The 27,986-nt window shown below is 34.2% G+C and overlaps 2 protein-coding genes across 2 annotated transcripts; both read right to left on the reverse strand.

Moving 5' to 3' along the window:
* Positions 1–1,935: 1,935 nt before the first annotated feature.
* On the reverse strand, positions 1,936–24,714 carry LOC139849786 (uncharacterized). Its single transcript, XM_071839410.1, has 3 exons — positions 24,232–24,714; positions 2,844–3,269; positions 1,936–2,094 (listed from the first exon to the last, which is right to left on the reverse strand). Exons 1-3 carry the CDS (start codon positions 24,712–24,714, stop codon positions 1,936–1,938), a joined length of 1,068 nt encoding a protein of 355 aa, XP_071695511.1.
* A 513-nt stretch (positions 24,715–25,227) lies between these two features.
* On the reverse strand, positions 25,228–27,362 carry LOC139849787 (uncharacterized). Its single transcript, XM_071839411.1, has 5 exons — positions 27,224–27,362; positions 26,787–27,122; positions 26,235–26,594; positions 25,914–26,137; positions 25,228–25,743 (listed from the first exon to the last, which is right to left on the reverse strand). The coding sequence occupies exons 1-5, from the start codon at positions 27,360–27,362 to the stop codon at positions 25,228–25,230; spliced, it is 1,575 nt and encodes a 524-aa protein (XP_071695512.1).
* Positions 27,363–27,986: the final 624 nt, after the last annotated feature.

Raw genomic sequence — 27,986 nt, forward strand, 5'->3', positions numbered from 1 at the left:
AAGTATGCCCGAATTCTGATGATTCATCTTTACTGATTCCCAATGTGAATGAGTTAATGAAGGTTCCACTTCCGGTATTTGTAGAACAACTGTCATTTTTACAATCTTGTGCCCCTCAGCAGTTAGTGCAGAAGTTCTCCTCACTTTTTCCTTCCGAAGAACTTTATATGGACGCACAGTCGACGCTTTTCAACTTTGCCAAAGATCTAAACCGTATGCAACAGATATTTGCTGCGCTTGCTCGTCCACCACCGCCCTCAACAACAGAAACAACTAAAATAAATGCCTTGTAAGAGGACAACGCAAAGCTGACAGCCCAACTTGCGATTGCTGTGACTGTGCATGTGCAGGCAGAGGAGCGGATAAATGTCCTGATGTTAAAAGGCAGCAAGAGGAGGACCAGCATGTTGCTGAAAAAAGGTTTATGGAGTTTGAGATTGCATCGTTATCTGTAAAACTGAAAGAAGCAGAGAGTCATGTCGTGTTTTTGAACGAAAGCTTTAGCGATTGGATTTCAGCCCAAGAATCGTGGGGCACGAAGCATGATGCTGTAAAGGTGGAGTACGACATTCTCCGGAAGGGTCTTCAAACAATAATCCAATATGCTCTTGACTGCAAAGTGGTAGAGCAGTAATTTGAGCAGCTATGGTTGCTGCACGCGCTTATGAGAGTACCCTATTCTGGAATATCATCTGCCAGGAGATGTATGTACCCTTCGCGATTCCACAGAACGTTGCTGAGCTGCTATCTGATGGAGCCAAGGAAAGGTGAAAAGAAGCTTGTGCCCGACTTGAACAAATCCCGATCTCCTGTCTACAATTTCTAATCAATGATCCCACCGTCTCCGCGCAGGAGATTGTCAATGACAAACTCGACTGAGTTTGTTAGGCTACCCAGGATGGATATTGTTTATCCGTGCTTGGGTAGCATTTTTTGCTAGTGAGGGATGGGTCTTGCAACCTTGGAGGTTTCGCATCCATATATTATATTTTTCTTTTATGTTTAAAGAAGGGTATGTGTCTGATCGCTGCGTGCGAGGATGGCATATTCTCCTTAGTGTAGGGCAATCATTCCAGCCAACGCCACTCCCCCCTCCCTTTTTTTATATTAGCATATATTAGGTCAAATTTTATACATGTCACGCTTTTATGCTAAGTGTCTGACCTTATATTTTTATCCTAACTGTAATTTGCTAGGTTCGATTGAATGTAATCGGATATCTCTTTTGGTTAAAGTGCAATTATTGTGTTTTTATGAAGTCACTATGGCGGTTATAATGATTCATTACAATTTTATGCATGCAATAACTCTTATTTAGAATAAATTCCATGACTTCATGAAGGGAGCGACCCTTCAATCGTTTCATGATCTTATTATTCTTGCGTTAACAATCCAATGTTATACACAAAAGTAAGCAAACCAATGCTTATAAGTTTATACTCAAGACTTTTATAAAAATTTTATAAGTGTGTACGCGTATACAACCCAATGTAATTTACCCGTACTATTGACAAACCAATATCTATACTCAAGAGTCTTCCGGCCACGCCAATGTCTGGGTTATTTAAACAAGTAAACCAAACTTGTATTTTATAGTCTAGACTGTGCAAGTCTCCGTCTTGCGCGGTGTACAAGCGTTTGAAATAATCCAATGTTTTACTACTGTCACCATTAAAAATAGTATTAGTAACCAAACTAAACTATGGCATTTGAGACTCGGAGGGTGTCCCTGTGTAGCTAAGGGGCATGCAATCAACAATTGTAAAAATACACAAGTTATTGGCTTAAATTGCATGATTCAATTTATTTCAAACATCTTATTTTGAACAACAATGGAAAATAAAAATTACATAATAGAAACTTTAAACAGTTGTTTGGGGTGATCAATCCCTCTGTTGTTTTTCATATGTAGCACCGTTTAAGTGTTTATGCATGCTAGGTGCGTTTTATTGCTTTTCCATCTAAACTTGCTAACCGATACGCCCCTGTATCACTTACGCCAATAACCTTATATGGTCCTTCCCATTTTGGTCCGAGTTTACCCGTATCCTCAGCTCTGCTTGCTTCATTCTTTCGCCATACCAAATCATCCAGCTAGAAAGATAATGGTTGTACGCGTTTATTATAGTAGCTTGCGATTCTTTGCTTGTTGATTGCTTCTTTTATAGCCGCCATTTCCCTGCGCTCTTCAACTAAATTTAGATTTTCACCCAGTCTTCGCTATTGCTACTTTCATCGAAGGAAGCTATGCGCATAGTTGGCACGTTTATTTCCGCTGGTATTATAGCCTCGGACCCGCACACCAAACTGAAAGGTGTTTCATTAGTCGTGCCTTTTGGGGTTGTGCGGCGTGCCCACAGTACATTTGGCAGTTCATCTATCCAACCCTTCCGACACAATCTAAGTCTTGCTTTGATACCTAACACGATATCCCGATTTGTTACTTCGCACTGGCCGTTTGCCTGGGGATGAACAACTGACGTGAATGTTTGCTTTATATTTAGCTCTTGGCACCAATCACTGAATGGGTTACCTTCAAATTGTGTACCATTGTCACTTACTAATTCGTTTGGTATTCCAAACTGACAGACGATGTTTTCCCACACAAAATTTCGGATTTGTTTGCCCGAAATTGTTTTCAACGGTTTGGCTTCTACCCACTTTGTAAAATAATCAATGGCCACTACCAAGAACTTAACACCTCCTGGTCCTGCGGGGAATGGCCCCACTATATCAATGGCTCATTTATAGAATGGCCATGGAGATGCGACCGGTATCATTAGATGTCGTGGAGCTTTACTTACCGGTGCGTGCAGCTAACACGACTAACATTTGCGTATTACCTTCGCGGAATCTCTGTACATTGACGGCCAATAGTATCTGAGCCGCATTATTTTGGATGCAACTGTTTTGTGCCCTGAGTGCAAAGCGCACATTCCCTCATGCACTTCCCGTATGATTGACTCTGCTTGAGTTGGATTAAGACACCGCAAATGGGGTCCCAAGAAATACTTTTTGTATAGAATTCCTTTGTCTAATAAATACATCAATGCTTTCATTTTAATCTTTCTTGCTTCTGTTAAATCTATTGGCAATGTACCTTTATTCAGAAATTCCATTATCGGTGTCATCCAACTCTGCTTGCCTTCTTCAACTGCAGCGGATACACTGTCTGTATCAATGGATTTTACTTTCACTTCCTCAACCCAAATTTCTTTCTTAAAATGGTTGAATGTTAAGGCGACAAGCTTACTGAGCGTCTCACGACCCTACTTTTTCCGTTATCTTTTACCGTTTATTATTTAACGTCCGTTAATAGTTATTCGTGCCACGTCATTTCTATGACTTATATTATTATTTTAGTAATAATATATTATTTATTATGTGTTATATGAATATTTGTATTCGTATTTAAAGTTGTACGTTTCTACGTGTCGTGGATTTCTATCCGGCGAATCATTTCGATTTTCATACCAACGGTCAGAATTTTGAGACTTTTGAATCCAAATTATTTTAATTATGATATTTTTATATCATATGATTATATCTAGTATTTCTATATATTTTATTTTTCGCGAGTACGTTATTCCTCCGGAAATTTAAATCGCTCAGCGGTGTTTTCCGCCTTGGGTTGCGAATCGAGAAACGTTAGCTATGACTTTTATGTATCTCGACCTATCTAATTACATTTCTATAGCATACTATGTTCATAATTATTATTTGTAATAATTTATGTATTTATGTGCTATTCCTAGTACACTGTTAAGAAAATTAACCGCTTCACTGTTTTTAACATATTTCGCTCATTCGGACTCAAAATGAGTTGGTTCAAAAGCCTAGACTTTCATAATTTGATGGGCTACAATTTAATATTGTTAAATAGCTGATTTCAACTCTAAAAAACCGGCCATTCTCATTAGAGGGGTTAAAGCGTAAATTTTTATACTTTTGGATGAGATTAGGTCTTTAACCTTTTCATTTTCCCAAAACCTAATAAAATTCCTTTCCTCCCTTCTTGTTGAACGAAATTTATAGCCTCCCATCTTCAAAAGTCAGCCACCATCAATCCTCACACAATTCTTCATCATTTTGCAAGACTAGTGACATAATCGGATTCTCAATTTCGCGATCTATAAGCTTCTTCTTCTTGATTTCTCGTTGGGTATAAACATGAACCCTAGATTTTTCATTTTTATCTATTTTTTTATTGATTTTGATCTTATATTAATTCTATAGTACTTGTATGTTGTTGTATTGTTGTTATTATGCTTAGAAATACCCGATTACGCATGTTTTCAGTTGATCAAATTGTGGACAGCAGCTATATTGTTAAAATTAGTATATTTAACTCATGATTTTGGTTAATTAAAGTATATAAATGAGTTCCCCTCATCAAGAGAATAATTTTAGGCTTTGGATTCATGGCAGTTCGAGTTACGGATCATAAAATATGCATGATTTAGGGTTTTGATGAGATTGAAATGTGATATCTTGTAAGACCAGGTTTGGTCCTACTTTGTGGCTATAATTGGAGTCTTTAGGGTGTATCATTTGATTAGGGTTGATGATTGGATGAACATTCATGTTCGGGTCATCGAAATCCGAGCTACGGATCACCCGGAATGGCTAAAACAAGTTTTGAAACGGATTAAAGAAAAGTTTGGTTCATGGCTGTTCTTCACGACCCCATGAACTGATATTAGGGTGTTCTTGAGTGTTCTAAGGTGTCGGGATGGTTGGTTAGACGAGGATATATATATAAAATTCGTCGAAAACCGACACTCGGGGCTCAAGTTATGACCCGACGAACTTTTAATTAAACTTATGGTTATAAAATTTGAACTTATGATATAAATAATGAATTTCATTATTATTAAATTACTTATGATATAAAAGTAAGTATTTTTAATTAAGACTTATGATATATATATATAATATCATTTATTAATTACTTATGATTTAATTATACTTTTAATTAAACTTATGATTAATAATACTTTTATTATTAATGAAAAATACTTATGATAAGTATTAAACTCATGTTATGAGATTATTATATCAGGACTTATAATAAGGATTAATAAAATTATTTAATTATTATAAGGCTTAGTTATTATTTGATTGTAATTTAATTATTAAATATTTATGGTTTAATAATTATAATTAAAAACTTATAATACGATTAATAATTAATTATTGATTAATAATACTTATGATATAATTTATAGTTCATTATTAATTATTAGTACTTTATGTTATGAATAATATTTAATTAATTAATTAAATACTTATGTGATATTAATTATATCATTTAAACTTATGTTAACTTTATAAATTCAATTTAATTTAATTAAACTTATGATATGACATGATTATACATATATGACTTTAAATAACATTATAACTTATATTATTAACATAATTTATACTTTAAAATCTAATGTTGACTAAGTTTGACCAAGGTTGACTTTTGAGTTGACTTTCGGTTGACTTTGACTTTCGGTTGACTTTTGTTGACTTTCTAATTAAGGAAACTTTCCTAAGTTAAAAACTTTTCAAAAATAGAAACTTTCCAAAAGTAGAAACTTTCTAAAAATAGAAACTTTCCAAAAATAGAAACTTTTCAAAAATGGAAACCTGCTAAAAATAGAAACTTTCTAAAAATAGAAAGTACGTGTTATACGCTGTCCTGATCATACCGAAACATACCGAGTGTTGTTCTATGCTTATTTGCAACAAATACTATAGCTATCATACTAAGACTTGACCTAAGATAGTTATTTATATCGACCTGCTTATTTATAGGTGGGCGTTGTGATCATTCTTGATCACTTTATCATTTGCGGTTCACGTTTTCGTGTGGTTACTTCGTTTACGTTAAGGTGAGTTATAGTTTCATTTTTCTATTTTATATCTTTTGGGATGAGAATACAATAGAAACTTTCCCAAAATAGAAACTTTTCAAAAATGGAAACCTGCTAAAAATAGAAACTTTCTAAAAATAGAAAGTACGTGTTATATGATGGTTAAAGCTAAGGGGTATAAAATACTATTAAATTTTAGCAGGAAATACTATTAAATACGATACAATTTTACACAAGATATTTATTTATTTATAGAATGGATATACTTAAACCTTGCTACAACACTTATAGGCAGTGTACCTAATCGTACAGTAGTGTAGTTTTTAGTAAGTCCGGTTCGTTCCACAGGAAAAATCTTTTAATCAAAGCTTAACGCTATATTAGTTTAATTTATAAAAATACGAATATATATATATATATATATATATATATATATATATATATATATATATATATATATATATATATATATATATATATATATATATATATATAAGTAATATTATTATTTTAAAGGGGGGTTTTTACCGTTTAATGACCGGTTTGTCGATTTTAAAACTTTAGTCGCAGTTAAAACAAAATGTAAAATAGTAAATAAATAAAAGACTTAATTTAAAGCGTAAAGTAAATAACGATAATGAAATTGCGATAAATAAAAGTGCGATAAAATAAACTTGCGATAATTAAAAAGTACGATAATTAAAATTGCAATTAAATATAATAACAATAAATAAAAGTGCGATAATTAGAAGTGTAATTAAATATAAAATAAAGGAAATTAAATATGAAATAAAAGAATTATGCTTATTTAAACTTTCCGTAATCATGATGTTTGACGTGTTGATTTTAGTTTTATGCCCATGGGTTAATTGTCCTTTGTCCTGGATTATTTAATATGTCCGTCTGGTTTTTGTCCATAACAGTCCATCAGTCATAAATATAAAGTGCGAGTGTCCTCGTCAAATTATCCTTATACCCGAAGTTTAAATATTCCAACTAATTGGGGACTTAAACTGTAACAAGATTTTAATACTTTGTTTAATAATTACACCAGGATGTCGACTGAGTGTAACCCAAGGTTTTAATACTTTGTTATCAATTATGCCAAGTGTCCTTGTACATAATTTCACCCCTGTTTTAATAATTCTAGTGGCTATTAATCCATTCCCGTGTCCGGTTAAATGAACGATTATTCGTACATATAAATACCCCGCCCATCGTGTCCGATCGAGTGTATATGGTTATTTATAGGGACGTCCAATTGTAAATCTTTATATTAACATTAACAAACTATCATTTAGTTAAACAAATATAAAGCCCTATTAATAGCCCATAGTCTAATTTTCACAAGTGTCGTTCTTTTGTCCAAACCCCAATTATGGTACAAAGCCCAATTACCCAATTTTAATATTTTTAGCCCAACATCATGATTACTTCGGATTAAATAAGCATAATAATAACTTAGCTACGAGACATTAAATTAAAAAGGTTGAACATAACTTACAATGATTAAAAATAGCGTAGCGTTACACGGACATAATTTCGACTTACACCCTTACAACATTCGCTAACATACCCTTATTATTAGAATTAAAATTAAAATTAAAATTAAAATATAAATATATACTACGTATATAGATAGAGAGATTGATATTATGGATGGAAAAATGGTTCACCAAAGCTCGATTTTTATAGGCCCGTGATCTGGAAAAGGGGCTCATGCGATCGCATGGATTTATGCCTTCCAGGCCATGCGATCGCATGGCCAGCTGGGGAGAGCCACTTTTGGTTGTTTTCTTCTGCCGACGTTTATTTAAATATAATATAATATATATATTAATTTTAAGAATTAATTATATATTATATTATATTCATAAGCATAGTTGACTTGTAAATTTTAGTCCGTTGCGTCGAGCGTTGAGAGTTGACTCTAGTCCCGGTTCCGGATTTTCGAACGTCCTTGCGTACAATTTAATATCTTGTACTTTTCGTTTTGAATCTTGTACTCTTGTAATTTTGAGACGTTTCTTATCAATAATTGGAACCTCATTGATTGTATTTTGTACTTTTGAGCTTTTTGGTCGTTTGCGTCTTCAATTCGTCGAATCTGTCTTTTGTCTTCACCTTTTATTATTTAAACGAATATCACTTGTAAATAGGACAATTGCAACTAAAAGCTTGTCTTTCTTGAGGAATAATGCTATGAAATATATGTTCGTTTTTAGCATTATCAAATATTCCCACACTTGAGCGTTGCTTGTCCTCAAGCAATATAGTCTTGAAATACTAGAATCACTTCTTTATTCTTCACACTTTGTACATCAGTGATTTCTTTACGGCGGTATAAACAATGGTAGTAACGATGTGGTTTACAGTCCCACATGACTATAAAATTTAGATCTATTAAGGAAATTGGATCTTTATGAAAACATTTGATCTTTTGAAAATTAAATCTAGTTTTTACCCTAGATAAGTTTTTCGGAATAACCCTTCACCGGTGTTTGTAAAATATTTTTGTGGGCTTGGTGGGTTTCAGATTTGAAAATTTTAGCTCAAAACTTGTGGTTTTGTGTCACCAACTTGCTAACCTTGTATTAGGAAAGCAACACATCCAGTATACTTGCTCCGTATATTACCTTTCGGTAAACTACCGTCCGGTTATAAAGGAAAGCGTTGAACAAGCAACTGTTAAGGTAATGTCCCCTGACATGCTTTTAATTATGGTCTATAACGTGTCGGACGCAATTACTATCCTTTGTAGGAGTAATAGTAAAGCTCACCCTTATGATTTTTCGGTCTGGCACAAGGTCCTGTCTTCGACCATGCTATGCAACCACCGTTCTTACGGTTGACACCCGATTTGGTTCAGATGACCTAATGAATTCCAGGTGAATTCCTAGGATTTTATGTTCAATGGTAACGAACGCATTAAAAATGGGTTTTCAGAAAATAAATCCGTTTATAATTTGATCAAAATATTTTCTCGTTCAAGCTCGAGTTTAGATATCATTGAATTCCATGAGTTTGAATTCTCAATCTTTAAGGTCAATCTCTAGGATTGAGTAATATCAGGCTTAAAAGCTGATTTTTGATCTTTTAAGGAGATTATCCTTTCTGAGGATCTGATTTATTAGTCTTATCAAGCTAATATGCACGGTGCCCCCTATTGTACGAGATAAATCCTTCTCATGGTTAGGATAAATCTGACCACTTGGCGACTCTGTTTTATGCTGAGGTCCGTGGATTTCCTGCTGATTTTAGAGATGACTTTTCTAGATTTTTCATCAACCTACAGCTGGTCTGGACGAAAACTTCATGACCTAAATCAAGAAGCGCGTGTCTTTTTCGAAAGACTTTAGTTCCTTTTAACGATGGAATTGATTCATCGTGTAGAACCATCTCTTCTTTTCTTTCATCGGGTAAAACAGTTAATTATCGTCCAAAACAAAAGTATTTTCAATTATTTGTACAAAAATATGTGATATGTATTTTGAATAACTCGGTGAAAATTTCCCACACTTGGCTTTTATTTTCCTTTTTATTGTCCTCTATTCCATTTTAAATGAATTTTAACATTTTGGTTTGTTTCTTAATTTATGTCCTTTCCGAGGTAACAATAATTTCGGTGTTAACACCTAGTTTTATCGTTCATAAATATGTATAAACATGATTTTAAGTTCATTTAATTGAAAATTTTGAAAAATTTTACTAGAATTGGGTATTCAGTATATAAGACTAGGGCTGTTCTTTATTATCAGAGAGCACTAGATTTCTAATACAACTACTATTTTACTAGTATTTCTAATGGTAACCAAGTGTTTAAAGTAAACAAATTTAAAAAATCCGAAAGAATTTAACCCCTTCCCACACTTAAGATCGTGCAATGCCCTCATTTGCAAGAAATCAGTAACAATTTAAATTATTGAGGGTGATTAGCGTAGAAATGATTAAATTTTACTAAAGTTTCCAAACATATTGGCGTTTGTTTGCTGAATGATAAATGGTACATATCATTTGTCCATTCCGTCTGTTGTTACATCACATTTATCTTGTCGTCAAAATTAGTAGCTTTTGCTGAACTTAATGCCAGTCTTTGAAAATGCGCTGTTTTACCCTGTTTTGTACAATTTACCATATACATACATACAAATATAAACATGCATGGCAATTTGAAATGGGACTTAATATCCCACTTTCAAATCCTAAATGTGAAATATTAGTACACAATAATAATAAAAATGATAAAGATTACATAAGTATATTCAATAACATAAGTTTAAACATGAATAAGTAAAAAGATAAAAACATAAAAATCATATAAATAACCAAATGGAACTAAATCAGTCTGGATATGGGTTCCAGTTCATATCGTCAGGTGGGTTCCATTGTTGGTTATAGGTGTTTTGATAGGCTTGATTATAGTCATACCGGTTAAAGGGTGGTTGGATATCGGGGCTGTGTGGCGGAAAATGAGCAGGTCGAGTAGGTACGTAATTATTTGGTACCTGATATGATAGCTGGCTCATGATTTGGTGCTGATGAACTAACCAGCTATCGTGTTGGCGTCGCCTATAATCCTCGTATACTCGCTCGGAGTTCCACTGCTCATACATACTATGTCTGGCCGCGTTCGTCATTGCTTCCTCATCTATACGAACGTGGATGTCAAGAATAGCATCTCGAAAGACATCCCTAATGTCTTCCGCCTCCTCCATTTCCTCGTCTGAGCCTCTCTCTACCTGAGGATGAGATCCCTCATAGGGTACTGCCTGGTTACGTCTACTTTTCAATACCTTAGCACCCACATAAACTTTCAATCCTAAGGGCTCAACCTGTTCTCTACAAAGCTATAATGGACCCCCTTGGTTCCTATCAACACCTAAATACTCTCCAATGAGAGTAACGAAAATACCTCCTCCTATTATACTCCCGTCCTGCATTCCCTCTACCATTTTAGATAAATAAAAAGCAATACAGTAAGGGATATTGACAAAGCTTCTAGGATCCCGAATACACTTTAGGTAGAATAAATCATGTAAGGTAATTTTTTCTTTATTATGACCTCTCTGTGTAATCGAGTTAGCCAAAAATCTATGAATAATACGAAGCACGGCTCTGTCAATATGTGTATAGGAGTGTCCTCCTGCTCGTGTAAAAACATCAAAATGTGACATACGCCTCCAAATGGCGTCAGCGTCAAAGTTACTATCTACCCTTTCACCATAATGAATCAAATTTGTACAATCGGGTAATAGCAACTCACCAGGAGTATATATCTGTAAGGCCCTGGCCATGTCCAGCATGGACATTCTGTACATCCTACCGCCAAGGATAAACCTAAGAAATCTTCTATCTTCTATTCTAACTATATTTGTATCAAGTGATACAGTACTCATCAACTCAACACACCATTCCTTATATACAGGTCTACGAATGGTGAAAAGACGTTCCCAATCTGTAAAAGAAGAACTGCCATACCTTTGAACTAAAAGCTGTCTAACACGGTCAGCTAGATGGACCGTTTCCAAAGGGGCCCAATCGATTACCCTTGGCACCTCTACATTTTTTGTTACCAATTTGAATTTGTTCCTTTGATATGTCTCGTAATCTCTCCATCTCCTATCAAATCTCAGATTAGGATGCAGAGTGTGCTCAGGAATCGTTGGGAATTTTACTGGCGGCCTCATTAGGAATACTATGAATTCATCAACAAACTGTACTAGATCATAATAAGGTACGTGCTGATCAGGCTGTTGTTGTTGTTCCTGTTGTGGTTCTTGTTCGTGTTGCATTTCTGGTTCTGGTTCTGGTGCTGGTCGTCTAGATGATGATGCTCCTGAACCTCCAGTATCGGCTTTCTGCAAAACACATTAAACACAAAATTTGTGCATCCAAATATGCATTAGTGTTAGCAAAATAACAACTTAAAACAATCACTATAACATGTTAAATCAAAATTAAACTTATACACATTTTCACAATTTTTCACAATTCTACACTTTTCAAATAAGCAAATATGAGAATGTATACAAAGTTCATAAGCTTTTAACTCAAATAACATGTCAACATATTCATTACTAATAATTAAACAAGTCTCAAATGGCAAATAAATCAAATTAATCAAGTTCATGAATTTTGGACTTAAAAAGTCCACTTTAATCTCCAAAAATCATGTTTAGGATCAATGTTTGGATCATTTAACTATCTAAACATGTTACACTACTCAATTTAGCAATAATTCATGACAAAAATTGGCCATAACCTGTTTATATCAAAAAGCCCCAAATTGCTCAAGAACACAAACCCTAGATTTCTAAAATTTTTGAAGTTTTTGGCTTCAAATCATGTTAAATAGCATCAATCTAGGTTATACATGCATAAAATACTAACAATTTAAAACTAATTACACTAGAAATTAACAAAATTGCATTAGGTAAAAAATTGGAATTTATCACAAAAACTAGCAAATTTATGAGTTTATGAGTGTAATTTTTACCATTTTGCTGAAGAATGAGAATCTAGGCATGATTAGAGCAAGAAAAATGACGAATTACGGTGGAAAATTGCGAATTTTTGAGGTGATTTTGGGGTTGGTTCGAGTTTGTGTGTGTGTTGTGTGGAGAAGACAGACCCGCTGGGAGTTTTGAGTCTGACCTGCATTTGGTCCCCATGCGATCGCATGGGTTCCAAGTACAAACCCCATGCGATCGCATGGGGTGCCGGCTACAGTGTTTTGCCCCTTTTTTTTTAATAAATAAAACCTTATACTTTATAAAACATAAAATTAATAAAATTTTAGAAATTTGTTTCTTTTTAGGATGAGGGCGTTTCGGATCGATGTCCTAGTCTGTCCCTCAACAAAATTTTTAAAATTTGTCAAATCAAAGCGCGGTTTTAAAAGTAAAGATTTTTGGATTTTTTAATATTTTTGGCATACTTTAATTCAATAAGATTAAAAATAATGATAATAAAAGTTCTCGTCCCTCCCTCGGGTAAAGCAATTTCGGTTCAACGACCTAGTCTTCAACTCACGACGAATTTTAAAAATCATATTTTTAACTTAGCGAAATAAAGTAAATTTTTGTTTTTAAATTCACACCAAACTTAAATTTAAAATATGCATAAAATTAAAAATTCACACCAAACTTATATTATATTTTTGTTTTTATACATACAAAATTATATTAAAAAGATTAATTTTTCAAATATTTACAATTTTAAATATATTGATTTTACAAAGTTCAAAATATTAATTTAATATTTATATATTAATTTTAAAAACATGGTAAAAAAAATAAAATTAAAAATCTTTTTGGTTTTTATCCCACTTTAATCAATCAAATATTATCAAAAATATGCGCCCCTCTTTTTGGTAAAGTAATTTCAGTTCCATGACCTAATTTAACTCATGACGAATTTTTGAAATATTTTGGGTTGATTGATTAAAGATATTTATACCTTAAGAATAAACGTTAAATTTCGCAGTGATGTAATAAATTTTTGTATGATATCAATAATTTCGGTCGCCAAACCTAATTTTATTCAATACCAATTTAATACTTTATAGCGAACAAATTAGCGTTTATTATCAAAAGGTTAAAAATAAAAATAAAAAAAATAAAAACTGTACAGACTTACCTGTGAGATAGTATTCTTAGTTATATGATCTATCTCATTCATAAGATAGTCGGTTTAATTGGTTTTCCATAGCTACATAGGCGTAACCTCGAGCATTCAGTGTTTTTTTCTAAACATATGAACGGTCCGTCTCTGCATAAAGTAACAAATTCGGTATTTGAATAGGTTTGATTATTTGAACATTTACCTCCATGTGACCATTTTCCGCATTTGTGACATCTTTCAAGGTGTCGTGCTCTTCTTTTCGCTGCGGATTTTGATTTTCCTTTACCAAATTGTAACTTATTATCTTCGCATCTAGATTCTTTTCTTACTCCGTCCAATCTTTCTCTGATTACTGATACTATTTCACTCGGAAGTGTGTCATTATTACGTTTAGTGATCAAAGCGTGTAGCATTAGACCATGGTTTAGTTAACAGGCAGTCTTCATTTTCTAAAAAAAATAAAAATTCAGAATGGGGGGAGAAGACTAGTTCTTTAGGGTCTGCTAGGGAAAGACCATTCGGGTTCCATTTTCGAGAACTACACGAAAACAGATAATCTAACTCTAACAGAAATACATAAAATCCTTAAAAGACTTGATTCTCCTCACACTTAGTTAGCTGTGGTATCGAAATTGTGATTAACTTCGTTGTCGACTTCCATCGGACTATCTATGTAATGTTTAACTCTGTGACCATTAACTTTAAATTCAATTCCATTTGAATTTATTAATTTTATCGTTCCGTATGGGAAAACTCTTTTGACTATGAATGGTTCAGACCATCTTGATTTCAATTTTCCAGGAAATAGCTTGAATCGTGAATTGAAAAGAAGAACTCTGTCTCCTTCTTTAAATTCTTTTGAACTTCTGATTCTTTTATCATGCCATTTCTTCGTTCTTTCTTTATAGACTAACGAATTTTCGTATGCTTCATGTCTTAATTCTTCTAATTCGTTTAGTTGACTTAATCGTAGACGTCCAGCTTCATATAAATCAAGATTACATGTCTTCAAAGCCCAAAATGCTTTGTGTTCAATTTCTACTGGAAGATGACATGCTTTTCCGTAGACGAGTTTAAAAGGTGTGGTTCCAATTGGAGTTTTGTAGGCTGTTCTAAAAGCCCAGAGTGCATCCTCCAATTTAATGGACCATTCCTTCGGATTTGATCCTACGGTTTTCTCTAGAATACGTTTTAAAGCTCGGTTGGTATTTTCAACTTGTCCACTTGTTTGTGGATGATATGCGGTGGAGATTTTATGAGTTACTCCATATCTTTTGAGAACTATCTCAAGTTGATTATTACAGAAATGAGTACCCCGATCACTTATTAAAGCTTTCGGTGTTCCAAACCTTGCAAAAAGACGTTTTAAAAAGTTGACTACAACTCGTGCATCGTTAGTTGGGAGAGCTTGTGCTTCCGCCCATTTAGATACATAATCAATGGCTACGAGAATATAGAGATTATTATGAGATTTTGGATATGGACCCATAAAGTTAATACCCCAAATGTCAAATACTTCACATACTTGGATGACATTTTGTGGCATTTCATCACGTTGACTTATTTTTCCGGCCCTTTGACAAGCATCACAGGATTTGCAAAGAAGGTGTGCGTCTTTGTAAATTGTAGGCCAATAGAATCCAGCATCATAAACTTTTCTTGCTGTTAGTTGAGGCCCAATAGTGCCCTCCTGTTGGTCCTATGTGACAATGGTTTAAAATTTTACTAGCTTCATCTCCGAATACACATCGGCGTATTATTCCATCGGGACAACTTTTAAACAGATGTGGATCTTCCCAAAAATAGTGTTTTATATCACTGAAGAATTTCTTTCATTTTTGGTACGATAATCCTTTTTCAAGGAATCCACATACTAAGTAGTTTGCATAGTCTGCAAACCATGGTATTTCATTATAATCTATCTTCAATAGATATTCATTAGGAAAGTTGTCTTGTATGGCTGATTCATTTAGAACTTCTAATTCAGGATTTTCAAGACGAGAAAGATGATTAGCGGCGAGATTTTCTGCTCCTCTTTTATCTCGGATTTCAATATCAAATTCTTGTAAGAGTAAGATCCAACGGATTAATCTTGGTTTGGCATCTTGTTTCGAAAATAGGTATCTAAGAGCATAATGGTCGGTATAGACCACCGTTTTTGCTAGAACGAGATATGAACGAAATTTGTCAAAAGAAAAGACAATAGCAAGGAGTTCTTTTTCAGTAGTTGTATAATTTGTTTGTGCTCCTTGTAACGTCTTACTAGCATAATATATAGGTTGAAATCGTTTTTCAATCCTTTGTCCTAAAACGGCTCCCATTGCAAAATCACTTGCATCGCACATTAGTTCAAACGGTAGATTCCAATTTGGTGTTATCATGATCGGCGCATTAGTGAGTTTCTCTTTAAGAATATTAAAAGATTTGATACATTCATCTGAAAAGATGAATGGAGCATCCTTTTCTAGGAGTTTATTCATAGGAGTGGCAATTTTAGAAAAATCTTTTATGAAACGTCGGTAAAAACCGGCATGCCCTAGAAAACTCCTAACTCCTCTAACATTGGTGGGATGTGGAAGTTTAGCAATTACATCTACTTTAGCTCTATCCACTTTAATTCCTTCTTTTGAAATTTTATGTCCAAGAACGATGCCTTCTTTAACCATGAAATGGCATTTCTCCCAATTAAGTACTAGATTTGATTGTTCGCATCTAATAAGCATTCGTTCCAGATTAACTAGACATGATTCAAATGTATCACTGAAGACTAAAAAGTCATCCATGAAAACTTCCATGCATTCTTCTATCATGTCGTGAAAAATCGCCATCATGCACCTTTGAAAGGTTGCAGGGGCGTTGCAAAGTCCAAATGGCATGCGTTTGTAAGCAAAAGTACCATAAGGGCACGTGAATGTGGTTTTCTCTTGATCTTCGGGTGCTATTGGAATTTGAAAGTATCCGGAAAATCCATCAAGAAAACAATAATAACTATTTCCGGCTAATCTTTCCAACATTTGATCAATGAAAGGTAAAGGAAAGTGATCTTTTCTGGTGGCGTCATTTAATTTTCTATAATCAATACATACACGCCATCCTGTTACAGTCCTTGTAGGAATAAGCTCATTTTTTCATTTGTAATGACAGTCATGCCACCCTTCTTAGGCACGCATTGAACTGGGCTTACCCATGGACTATCAGAGATTGGATAAATTAAACCTGCATCTAGCAGTTTAATAATTTCTTTTTTAACTACATCTTGCATATTCGGATTTAGTCTTCATTGGCGTTGCACATACATTTTATGACCTTCTTCCATAAGGATTTTATGTGTGCAATACGAAGGACTTATTCCTTTAATATCATGAATCTTCCATGCAATGGCTGGTTTATGAGCTTTCAACACAGAAATGAGTTGTGATTTCTCATTTTCAGTAAGAGAAGACAATATTATTACAGGTAATTCAGATTCACCATGTAAATAAGCGTATTCCCAATGGTTTGGAAGTAGCTTTAACTCTAATTTCGGAGGTTCTTCTATCGATGATTTATATCGATATCTGTCTTCTTCTTTTAGCATTTGAATTTCTTCTGTTGTTGGTTCATATCCATTAGCTATAAGTGTAGCTAACATTTCAACTTCATCAATTTGTTTAGTTCCTTCTCCTAAAGAACATTCTCCTATTCCTTGTAATTCTGGAAATTCTTCTAACAATTCTGCATGTGAATCTATAGTTTGAATATAATAACATGTATCATCTGCAGATTGCGGTTGTTGCATTGCTCTATCAACTGAAAAGGTAACACTCTCGTCCTCTATACTTAGGGTCAATTTCTTACTGAACACGTCTATCATTGCTTTAGCCGTGTTTAAGAATGGTCTTCCTAATATGAGAGGAACTTGAGAATCTTCTTCCATGTCCAGAACAACAAAATCTACTGGAAATACTAAAGTACCAACTTTAACTAGCATATTATCCATTATCCCTCTAGGATATTTTATTGATCGATCGGCTAGTTGTATGCTTATTCTTGTTGGTTTCAATTCTCCAAGGTCTACTTTAGTGTATAGTGAAAACGGCATTAAATTTATACTAGCACCTAAGTCTGCCAATGCTTCTATTGAACTAAGACTACCCAGAAAATATGGAATTGTGAAACTTCCTGGATCAGATAGTTTTTCTGGTATCTTATTCAACAGCACTGCTGAACAATTAGCATTCATAGTAACAGCCGAGAGTTCTTCCATTTTCTTTCTATTCGAGATTAGATCTTTCAAAAATTTAGCATATCTAGGCATTCCTGAAATCACATCAATGAAAGGAAGATTTACATTTATCTGTTTAAACATATCCAAGAATTTGGATTGCTCGGCTTCAAGTTTCTCTTTTTTCATTTTACTTGGGTAAGGAAGTGGTGGTTGGTATGGTTTAACATAAGGTTTATCCTTAGCTGTGTTATCTTCATTAACCTTTTCAACTACCGGTTCTTTTTCCTTATCTTGTTCAGGTTGTGGTTCTTGTGGAGTAGGAATAGCTTCATCAGAAGTTACAGGTTTTTCAGGTGGTTTAAGTGTTGTACCACTTCTTGTGGTAATGGCTTTACCTGTTTCATTCCAGGGGTTAGCATTTGTATCACTAGGTAGACTTCCCGGTTTTCTTTCACCTATTAACCTTGCTAGGTTACTTACTTCTTGTTCCAAATATTGAATAGAAGCTTGTTGATTTCTAAATGCTTGAGCATTTTGTTCATTGGTTTGTTTTTGAGATGTGAAAAACTGCGTTTGAGTTTTAACTAGCTTCGTCATCATATCTTCTAAATTCGGCTTTTTATCATCGGTTTGTGGTGGTTTGTTTTAAAAATTAGGTCTTTGCTGATTGTAAGTATTATTGGATACTTGTTGATTGTTAGGACCTTGTTGGTTGTTGTATGGAATATTTCGGTTATAATTCTGATTTTGATTGTAAATCGGTCTTGGCGGTTGATAATTATTCTGATAATTATTTCCAGGCCTTTGGTTTATGTATGAAATATTCTCTCTTTGTTCCATTGTTAATTCAATACTAAGACAATCTTTTGTCAAATGTGGTCCTCCACACTGCTCACAACTAATTCGTATTGAGTGGATATCTTTAGTCATCTTTTTCATTCGTCTCTCGACAGCATCTATCTTTGCAGAAATGGAATCTAAGTCATGGCTAGAATCGGCTCTAGCTGCTTTAGATGATCTAATGATATCTTTTTCTTGGTGCCACTCATGTGAGTGGAAAGTAGTGTTATCAATAATTTTGTAAGCATCAGTTTCGGTTTTCTTCATAATGGAACCACCAGCTGCAATATCTATGTCTTTCCTTGTCGTGATGTCGCATCCTTGGTAGAATATTTGTACTATTTGACAGGTATCTAAACCATGTTGCGGACATCCTCTTAATAACTTTCCAAATCTTGTCCACGCCTCATATAGAGTTTCATTTGGCTTCTGTGTGAACGTAACAATTTTTCCTTGAAGTCTTACGACTTTAGATGTCGGAAAGAATTGTTTAAGAAAATTTTCAACTAAAACGTCCCATGTATCGATCGCCCCTTCAGGTAACGATTCCAACCAATCTTTGGCTTCTCCCTTTAAAGTCCAGGAAAATAACATGAGATATATCTGTTCATCCTCAACTTCTCTTATTTTAAATAGTGTGCAGAACCTATTAAAGGTACGAAGATGTTCATTTGGATCTTCCTTCGGCGCACCACTAAATTGGCATTGATTAGTCACCATATGTAGAATTTGTCCTTTGATTTCATAATCTGGCGCATTAATGTCTGGATGAGTAATTGCATGACCTTGGCCAGTGCGTTTAGCTCTCATTCGGTCTTCCATACTTAAAGGTTCCAGATTTTCCATGATTGAATTTGTTGAATCCGAATCACTAGAGGATTCTGATTTAATGGTTCGTTCCTCAACAATCTCTGTTTGAATGATTGGTGGTTCCGGAGGAAAATTTAATGGTTCAGGATCTATGAATTGTCCCTGAATATTATCCGGATTCTCAATTGTGAGGTCGAGTTCAAAAATGGATTATCGGAAATTTGAATTGGAGTACTTGGTCGACTGGATGATGATTCTAAAGGAAAATCAACGGCGATAATATTTGCTAGATGTCTTGATCTAGTTACAGGTGGTGAACGTACAAAAGGTGATGAACGTCTTGCTCGGTGTATTCACTGAATATCCTATTAGTTTTTAATAGGAAAGAAAAAATTATATAAGTTATCCAATTAATAGACTTTTCTGATTTTGCCCACGTTTCGAATAGCCAAAAGATGCAGCAGAGGGGCAGGATTCGTTTGGTCTCAATATAATTGAGGACTGTTTGGCTCCAATAACCCGGTCCACGTACAAATCCAACTATTACTACGAACCAGAAAATTTTGATGTCTATCAATTTAACCACTTAAAATAAATTTTCGTAATTTTAAGAAGTATAGATAAGAAGTAGAAAAAATTCTAAGTCCTGAAAACTAGAATGACGAGAAATAAGAAAGAAAAAGAGCGCGTCGAAAAAGGTCGAAAAAGAAAAGATCGAAAAATAAAAGGCGTCGAAAAATAAGAAAGAAAAAAAAATGACTATAAAACTTAAAAAAAACTCGACTAACCCAACCTTATTACTATCACTAACATAAAATTATAATCGCAAATTGAGATTACTAATTGGAATGATAATTGATACATAGGTAAATGGTGTCTAAAAATATTAAAGCTTACAGGAAAAACTATATCCCAAATGACAATATCTCAAAAAAGGTATTAAAACTTAAAAAAAACATCGCAGAATTCTAAAGCACTTAAATCTTAGTCTAAAGAAAAAGCACTTAAGGGATTTTACGGCAAAGCCTAAAAATCTAGAAATAAAAATAACTATGGCAAAAACTATGAATTAAAAATAAATACGAGCAAAAATTACAAAAGTTACGCTAAAACAATTAAAAAGGGATAAAATATAAAAATATACTAAAAGTTGTAAAAAGTACAATTTTTATAAAAATATTATTTTTATATTATTTATTTTATAAAACTATTAATTTTATATTTTATAAAACTAATTAAACTTAAAAATACAAATTAAATAAATAACTAAATTAAATATTTAACTAATCTAACCTAATTAGGGTTTAAATATAATAATAATTATTATAAACCATAATTAATGCAGTACTCAGTCAACTGTGGCGTGTCAGACGGGCTCATGCGATCGTATGAGTCCTAAGTTATCCAGCCATGCGATCGCATGGGCTAGGGTTTCGGGCCACAGAGTGGGCTGCTACAGTACCGGACTCGAGTGTTTTTTTTTTTTGATGTGTTGAATTTTCTGTTTTATATATCTATGTAATATATTTATATAAATTAAATAAAACTTATATTTTTATAAAATAAAGATAAATAAACTTTTATAGAACTTAAATATTTAACAAACTCTTAAAAATATTTATATTATTGTTTTCTTTTTATATTTTCGAATATATTAAAACGTATTTTTACAAAAGCGTAAATTTTTTTTATATTAGCGTTGCGCTTCCGGCTTTTAAGCTAGATGGTTCCCCGGCAGCGGCGCCAAAAATACTTGATGGTTAAAGCTAAGGGGTATAAAATACTATTAAATTTTAGCAGGAAATACTATTAAATACGATACAATTTTACACAAGATATTTATTTATTTATAGAATGGATATACTTAAACCTTGCTACAACACTTATAGGCAGTGTACCTAATCGTACAGTAGTGTAGTTTTTAGTAAGTCCGGTTCGTTCCACAGGGAAAATCTTTTAATCAAAGCTTAACGCTATATTAGTTTAATTTATAAAAATACGAATATATATATATATATATATATATATATATATATATATATATATATATATATATATATATATATATATATATATATATATAAGTAATATTATTATTTTAAAGGGGGTTTTTACCGTATAATGACCGGTTTGTCGATTTTAAAACTTTAGTCGCAGTTAAAACAAAATGTAAAATAGTAAATAAATAAAAGACTTAATTTAAAGCATAAAGTAAATAACGATAATGAAATTGCGATAAATAAAAGTGCGATAAAATAAACTTGCGATAATTAAAAAGTACGATAATTAAAGTTTCAATTAAATATAATAACAATAAATAAAAGTACGATAATTAGAAGTGCAATTAAATATAAAATAAAGGAAATTAAATATGAAATAAAAGAATTATGCTTATTTAAACTTTCCGTAATCATGATGTTTGACGTGTTGATTTTAGTTTTATGCCCATGGGTTAATTGTCCTTTGTCCTGGATTATTTAATATGTCCGTCTGGTTTTTGTCCATAACAGTCCATCAGTCATAAATATAAAGTGCGAGTGTCCTCGTCAAATTATCCTTATACCCGAAGTTTAAATATTCCAACTAATTGGGGACTTCAACTGTAACAAGATTTTAATACTTTGTTTAATAATTACACCAGGATGTCGACTGAGTGTAACCCAAGGTTTTAATTCTTTGTTATCAATTATGCCAAGTGTCCTTGTACATAATTTCACCCCTGTTTTAATAATTCTAGTGGCTATTAATCCATTCCCGTGTCCGGTTAAATGAACGATTATTCGTACATATAAATACCCCGCCCATCGTGTCCGATCGAGTGTATATGGTTATTTATAGGGACGTCCAATTGTAAATCTTTATATTAACATTAACAAACTATCATTTAGTTAAACAAATATAAAGCCCTATTAATAGCCCATAGTCTAATTTCCACAAGTGTCGTTCTTTTGTCCAAACCCCAATTATGGTACAAAGCCCAATTACCCAATTTTAATATTTTTAGCCCAACATCATGATTACTTCGGATTAAATAAGCATAATAATAACTTAGCTACGAGACATTAAATTAAAAAGGTTGAACATAACTTACAATGATTAAAAATAGCGTAGCGTTACACGGACAGAATTTCGACTTACACCCTTACAACATTCGCTAACATACCCTTATTATTAGAATTAAAATTAAAATTAAAATATAAATATAAATATATACTACGTATATAGATAGAGAGATTGATATTATGGATGGAAAAATGGTGCACCAAAGCTCGATTTTTATAGGCCTGTGATCTGGAAAAGGGGCTCATGCGATCGCATGGATTTATGCCTTCCAGGCCATGCGATCGCATGGCCAGCTGGGGAGAGCCACTTTTAGTTGTTTTCTTCTGCCGACGATTATTTAAATATAATATAATATATATATTAATTTTAAGAATTAATTATATATTATATTATATTCATATGCATAGTTGACTTGTAATTTTTAGTCCGTTGCATCGAGCGTTGAGAGTTGACTCTGGTCCCGGTTTCGGATTTTTGAACGTCCTTGCGTACAATTTAATATCTTGTACTTTTCGTTTTGAATCTTGTACTCTTGTAATTTTGAGAAGTTTCTTATCAATAATTGGAACCTCATTGATTGTATTTTGTACTTTTGAGCTTTTTGGTCGTTTGCGTCTTCAATTCGTCGAATCTGTCTTTTGTCTTCACCTTTTTTATTTAAACGAATATCACTTGTAAATAGGACAATTGCAACTAAAAGCTTGTTTTTCTTGAGGAATAATGCTATGAAATATATGTTCGTTTTTAGCATTATCATTATACGCTGTTCTGATCATACCGAAACATACCGAGTGTTGTTCTATGCTTATTTGCAACAAATACTATAGCTATCATACTAAGACTTGACCTAAGATAGTTATTTATATCGACCTGCTTATTTATAGGTCGGCGTTGTGATCATTCTTGATCACTTTATCATTTGCGGTTCACGTTTTCGTGTGGTTACTTCGTTTACGTTAAGGTGAGTTATAGTCCCATTTTTCTATTTTATATCTTTTGGGATGAGAATACATGCATTTTATTTTATTTTTATTGGACACAAGTGGAAGTTGGTTTAAGTTATTCATTGTGAGTTGAACGAAAATATTTCCTAGTCTAGTAACTGTAATCGCTGTTTTCTACTGGTGAACGTGAATCCTATGGATAGATCTATCGGGTTTGACAACCCCATTTCGTGCTAGTCGCGCTAGCAATTTTTGTAGACGGAATGTATTAGTACTTCGTAATTATTTGAAGATACACACGTTCAGTGTATATTGTGTTTGGTAAGGGTGGAATTGGTTAAGTGGTTACCAGGTGGCTCACGGGTTAATGGAATAATGTTTTATATGTTTTCGAGCATATAATTTTTGTGGTCCAAAATAAGGCTTTATGTTTTCAAACATAAATTTTTTACGGTTTAAATTAAATATTGTTTGCAATATTAAACCTATAATTCACTCAACATTTTTATTGACAGATACTCGCATGTTTTATTCTCAGGTTCATGATTGATTGCTTCCGCTGTGCTTATAGAGTCTGCATATTTATGATGGCAGTTTTTGTTAAACATTAACTTGCATTCTATTTTGATACATTAAATTGTGGGTGTTGCTTACTTTGTTTTGGTCAACTTTTGAATAAGTATTTATGTAAGGTTTTTCTAAACTTACATATTTTGGTAGGTTTCCTTTATAGGAAATCATTTTTAAATAAAGAATATAAGGTTATTTATCAAATTCATTTAGAGTTATGATCAAGCTGTGGGACCAAGATAACGATGGTCGTCAAGTGTACTTTGACGGGTCGTTAAACATCTGCCTTTTTATTTAATGTTCTTGAAACCTGAGTTATCTGGAATAAATCAAAGTCTACCACAAGCTCTTGCACAAGTTTCAGATACTTTTGCATCGATTCATCATGTGCTTCAAATATCCCATTGAATTGGTTTGCAACTAGATGTGAATCAACATATACTAACAGCTCTTTTACCTCCAAATATTTTGCTACCCGCATTTCAGATAACAACGCTTCATACTCAGCTTCATTGTTTGTTACAGGGAAGCTAAAACGCAGCGCGAAGGTATATTCTTCTCCTTCTGGACTTTTCAGGACTATTCCTGCCCCTGGGCCTTCTGGACCACAAGCCCCATCTGTGTGCATTTCCCACAGCTGCTCGGGCGGAGGTGGTATTTCTTTTGATTCATGCAAGACTTCGATATCTCCGGCTGTTTCAGCCAAATAATCTGCTAGGACTTGCGCTTTTACCACACTTCTTGGTGAGAAGCTTATCTCATGCTCACCTAATTCAATAGCCCATTTGGCCATGCGACCAGAATTTTCTGGTTTGTATAGCACCTGCTCAACAAGTATCAGCGAATATAAATTTGCTAGAATTTTCAAGCAATTTTAAGTTTTTTGACAATACTTTGTTTCTTGTCATACCTGCTTTATTCGTTGGTCTGTTAGGACCATTATTGGATGCGCTTGGAAATATCTTCTTAAGCGTCTAGCCGTATGTACGAGTGCATAAACCAGTTTTTCAATTGCAGGGTAGTTTAAATCACTTCCTGTTAAAGCTTTGCTAACAAAATATACAGGCATTTGTACCTGTCCGCACAACATAATCATATAATGTTAAATATTTATTGATTAAAAAGTGACTATATTTAAGTTTATAGCGCGTACCTGTCCCCTGTCTGCTATCAATACTGAACTTATCGCTTCTTTTGATGCTGCTAAGTAAAGTATCAACGTTTCTCCCGCAATCGGCACAGTCATTATCGGCAACTCTTTTAACAATTTTTTCATTTCTTGAAATGCCACTTCTGCTTCCTCTGTTCACTTGAAATCCGTTTTCTTTAAGCAATTCTTTAACGTCCCGAAAAAGGGGAGCGATCGCTCTGCAGATTTTGATAAAAACCTTGTTAACGCCGCCAATTTACACGTTAAACTTTGCACCTTTTTTTTATTTCTGGGCGACGACATATTTTCGATTGCCTCTATTTTCTTTGGATTTGCGCGTATCCAACGCTCAGTTATTATATGACCAAGAAACTTTCCTTCCTCTTCTCCAAAACTGCACTTCGATGGATTGAGCTTCATATTTATCTTTCTCAATGATGCAAACGTTTCTAATATATCTTCCAACAAACCTTGATCTGTTGTACTTTTTATCACCAAATCATCAACATATGCTTCTAAATTTCTGCCAATCTGACTTTTAAAAGCCTCGTCTATTACGCGTTGGTATGTTGCTCCGGCATTCTTTAAACCAAATGGTATCTTGGTATAACAATATATGCCCTGGCTTGTGTGAAAGGCAATTTTATCGTCATCATCTGCTGCCATCTGTATCTGATGGTATCCTTTATACGTATCCAGAAAACATTTATATCGGAAGCCGGTTAGCGACTCAACTTTCTAGTCTATTTCTGGTAGAGGATAATTATTTTGGGACAGGCTTTGTTGATGTCCGTGAAGTCGACACACATGCGCCAAGACCCATCAGGCTTTTTTACCAATACCAGGTTTGCCACCCACGTTTGGTACCTTACTTCTCGTAATATGTTTGCTTTGACCAACTTGTCAACTTCCGCCTTCAACCATTCGCTTCTTTCCGGTGCCAGACCACGTTTCTTTTGTCGTACCGGCGTCAGACTTGGATTTGCATTAAGTTTATGCTCAGCAATTTCTCTTGGCACGCCAGTCATGTCTGCTTCTTTCCATGCAAAGATATCCGTATTAGAAGCTAATATGTTACGAAGCTTAAACTTTATTTCATCAGACAATCCTCCGCTGATTTTAATTTTTTTGCTCTGGATATCGCGGGTTTGCGATAATCATGCAGCTTCGAAGCTGTTCTTCTTCACTTGGCTGTTTCTCAGCTTGTTCTACAGCTGCAACACTTACGTCTTGTTTTTCCGACCTTATCATCGCAATTCCTAATGGTGTTGGGAAATTGATAAGGCCATGCACTGTGGAAGGGATAGATGCTAACTTTTGCAAGGTTGTGCGCCCTAAAAGTGCGTTATATTTCGAGTAAGACCTTACTACAGCAAATTCTACTGTTGTACTTCTTACTAACTCCTTATTATCATCATCTACTAGCTCTAATTCTAACTCGATGATCCCAATTGGCCATGCGGACTCCCCAGAAAATACTGATAATGCGGTGCTAGGAGCTACTAGCTTGGCTCGTACCACTCCTGGCAACAAGCGGAAACAATGTTCGTACATTATATCTACACCGCAACCAGTGTCTACATGTAATCGCTTTATGATGTACCCGCAGCCTTTAACGCGCCCCTTAATTGTGATGTGCGCATCCTAGGGTTCCTGCGCTATGGCCGGGAACATGATGGGAGTGTTTTCCCACTCTTCTGACAATTCTAGCTTACGTCTCTGATTTGCTCGTCCGCTGGTTACCATATTAATGGTTTTATCCGTTTCCCTTCCATCATTCTTCCTTTGCCATGGATATTCTTTTTCTCCTTTCGGCTTCTCACTTGATGTTTTTCCACTTTTCTTCAAGTGTTGCAATCTTCCTCTTTTAAGTTCAGCAACTACCTTTTCAATTAGATGCCGACATTCGTTTGTTTCATGACCATAATCATCATGAAAATCGCAAAATTTGATTTTATCTCTGTTCCCATATTTTGACAAAGGTACCGGGGGGTCGAAGCTTGTGCATACTGCCTCTGTAGCTAAAATTTCTTTTGGTGTTTTTGTGAGGTCTTTTATTAATGCAACATTATCGGCGTGGTTGCTTTTAAACCGCTGACTTCCTCCCCCTTGTTGTTATTAAACTTGCGATATTTATAGCTATTGTAATTACCATTTCGGGGTGGTCCACTACTACCATAGCACTTGCCAGATTCTGATCCTCTTCCCTGCATTCGATAATAATCGTCATCAATATCCATGCTTGAAGAGGTATTTTCGCAATTTTGCTTTATGTCTTCTTGTGCACGCATGTAATCATGCGTTTCTTTTATAGCTTATGCGAAAGTATCCGGCACTCTTCTGCGTAATCTCTGCCATAAAGATAGATGTATGATCGTATCTATACAATGTATAAAGCCGGACACCTCCTGGCTTTCTGGTAAGTCTTGTATTTTGGCCACCTCCTTGGTGTACATGTCTATTACTCCTCCCAAGCTTTCTTTTGGTTTCTGCTTAATGTTGTGGCATTTAACATGTGTTCTTTTGCGGGCACGCAGGTTATGAAAATTTAACAAAAATCTTGAGCGCAAGTCCGCAAAACCTGTAACACTTCGGGCTGGTAAGTTATTGAACCACTCCCTTGCTACTCCTTGCAGCACTATTGGTAGCTTATGGCATGCTACTGCGTCGCCCCAGCTGTGTGTTCTTGCAGTTCCTTCAAATTTTTGCAAAAAATCATCTGGATCTGATAATCCATCGTAACTTCCCAGTGTTAAAGGTAACACGGGTGCTACTATGAATGGATGATTTGTAATGTGTGGCACAAACGTTTTTGTGGTAGGAGCTAGCTCAAGACTTTGCTTAGCTTTTTCTCCTTGCATCACCGCGAACCAATTGCTCATAAATTCTTGTACTCGCACTGGCTCATTAAAAGC

The sequence above is a fragment of the Rutidosis leptorrhynchoides genome, chromosome 5, assembly GCF_046630445.1.
Source record: "Rutidosis leptorrhynchoides isolate AG116_Rl617_1_P2 chromosome 5, CSIRO_AGI_Rlap_v1, whole genome shotgun sequence".
Lineage (NCBI taxonomy): Eukaryota > Viridiplantae > Streptophyta > Magnoliopsida > Asterales > Asteraceae > Rutidosis > Rutidosis leptorrhynchoides.

Bases quoted from the DNA above. Each gene is read 5' to 3' on its own strand.
- LOC139849786 (XM_071839410.1), bottom strand. From the start codon at position 24,714: ATGGCCAAATGGGCTATTGAATTAGGTGAGCATGAGATAAGCTTCTCA. The intron at 3,270-24,231 runs GTTTCAAGAACA...CGGAAAAAGTAG, and splicing joins ATTTATTCCAGATAACTCAG to GGTCGTGAGACGCTCAGTAA. The intron at 2,095-2,843 runs GTAATACGCAAA...TTATCTTTCTAG, and splicing joins TGTACAGAGATTCCGCGAAG to CTGGATGATTTGGTATGGCG.
- LOC139849787 (XM_071839411.1), bottom strand. From the start codon at position 27,362: ATGCGTGCACAAGAAGACATAAAGCAAAATTGCGAAAATACCTCTTCA. The intron at 27,123-27,223 runs GTAATTACAATA...CATTAATAAAAG, and splicing joins TAGTGGACCACCCCGAAATG to ACCTCACAAAAACACCAAAA. The intron at 26,595-26,786 runs GTAAGCTAGAAT...GCTTGTTGCCAG, and splicing joins CGGACGAGCAAATCAGAGAC to GAGTGGTACGAGCCAAGCTA.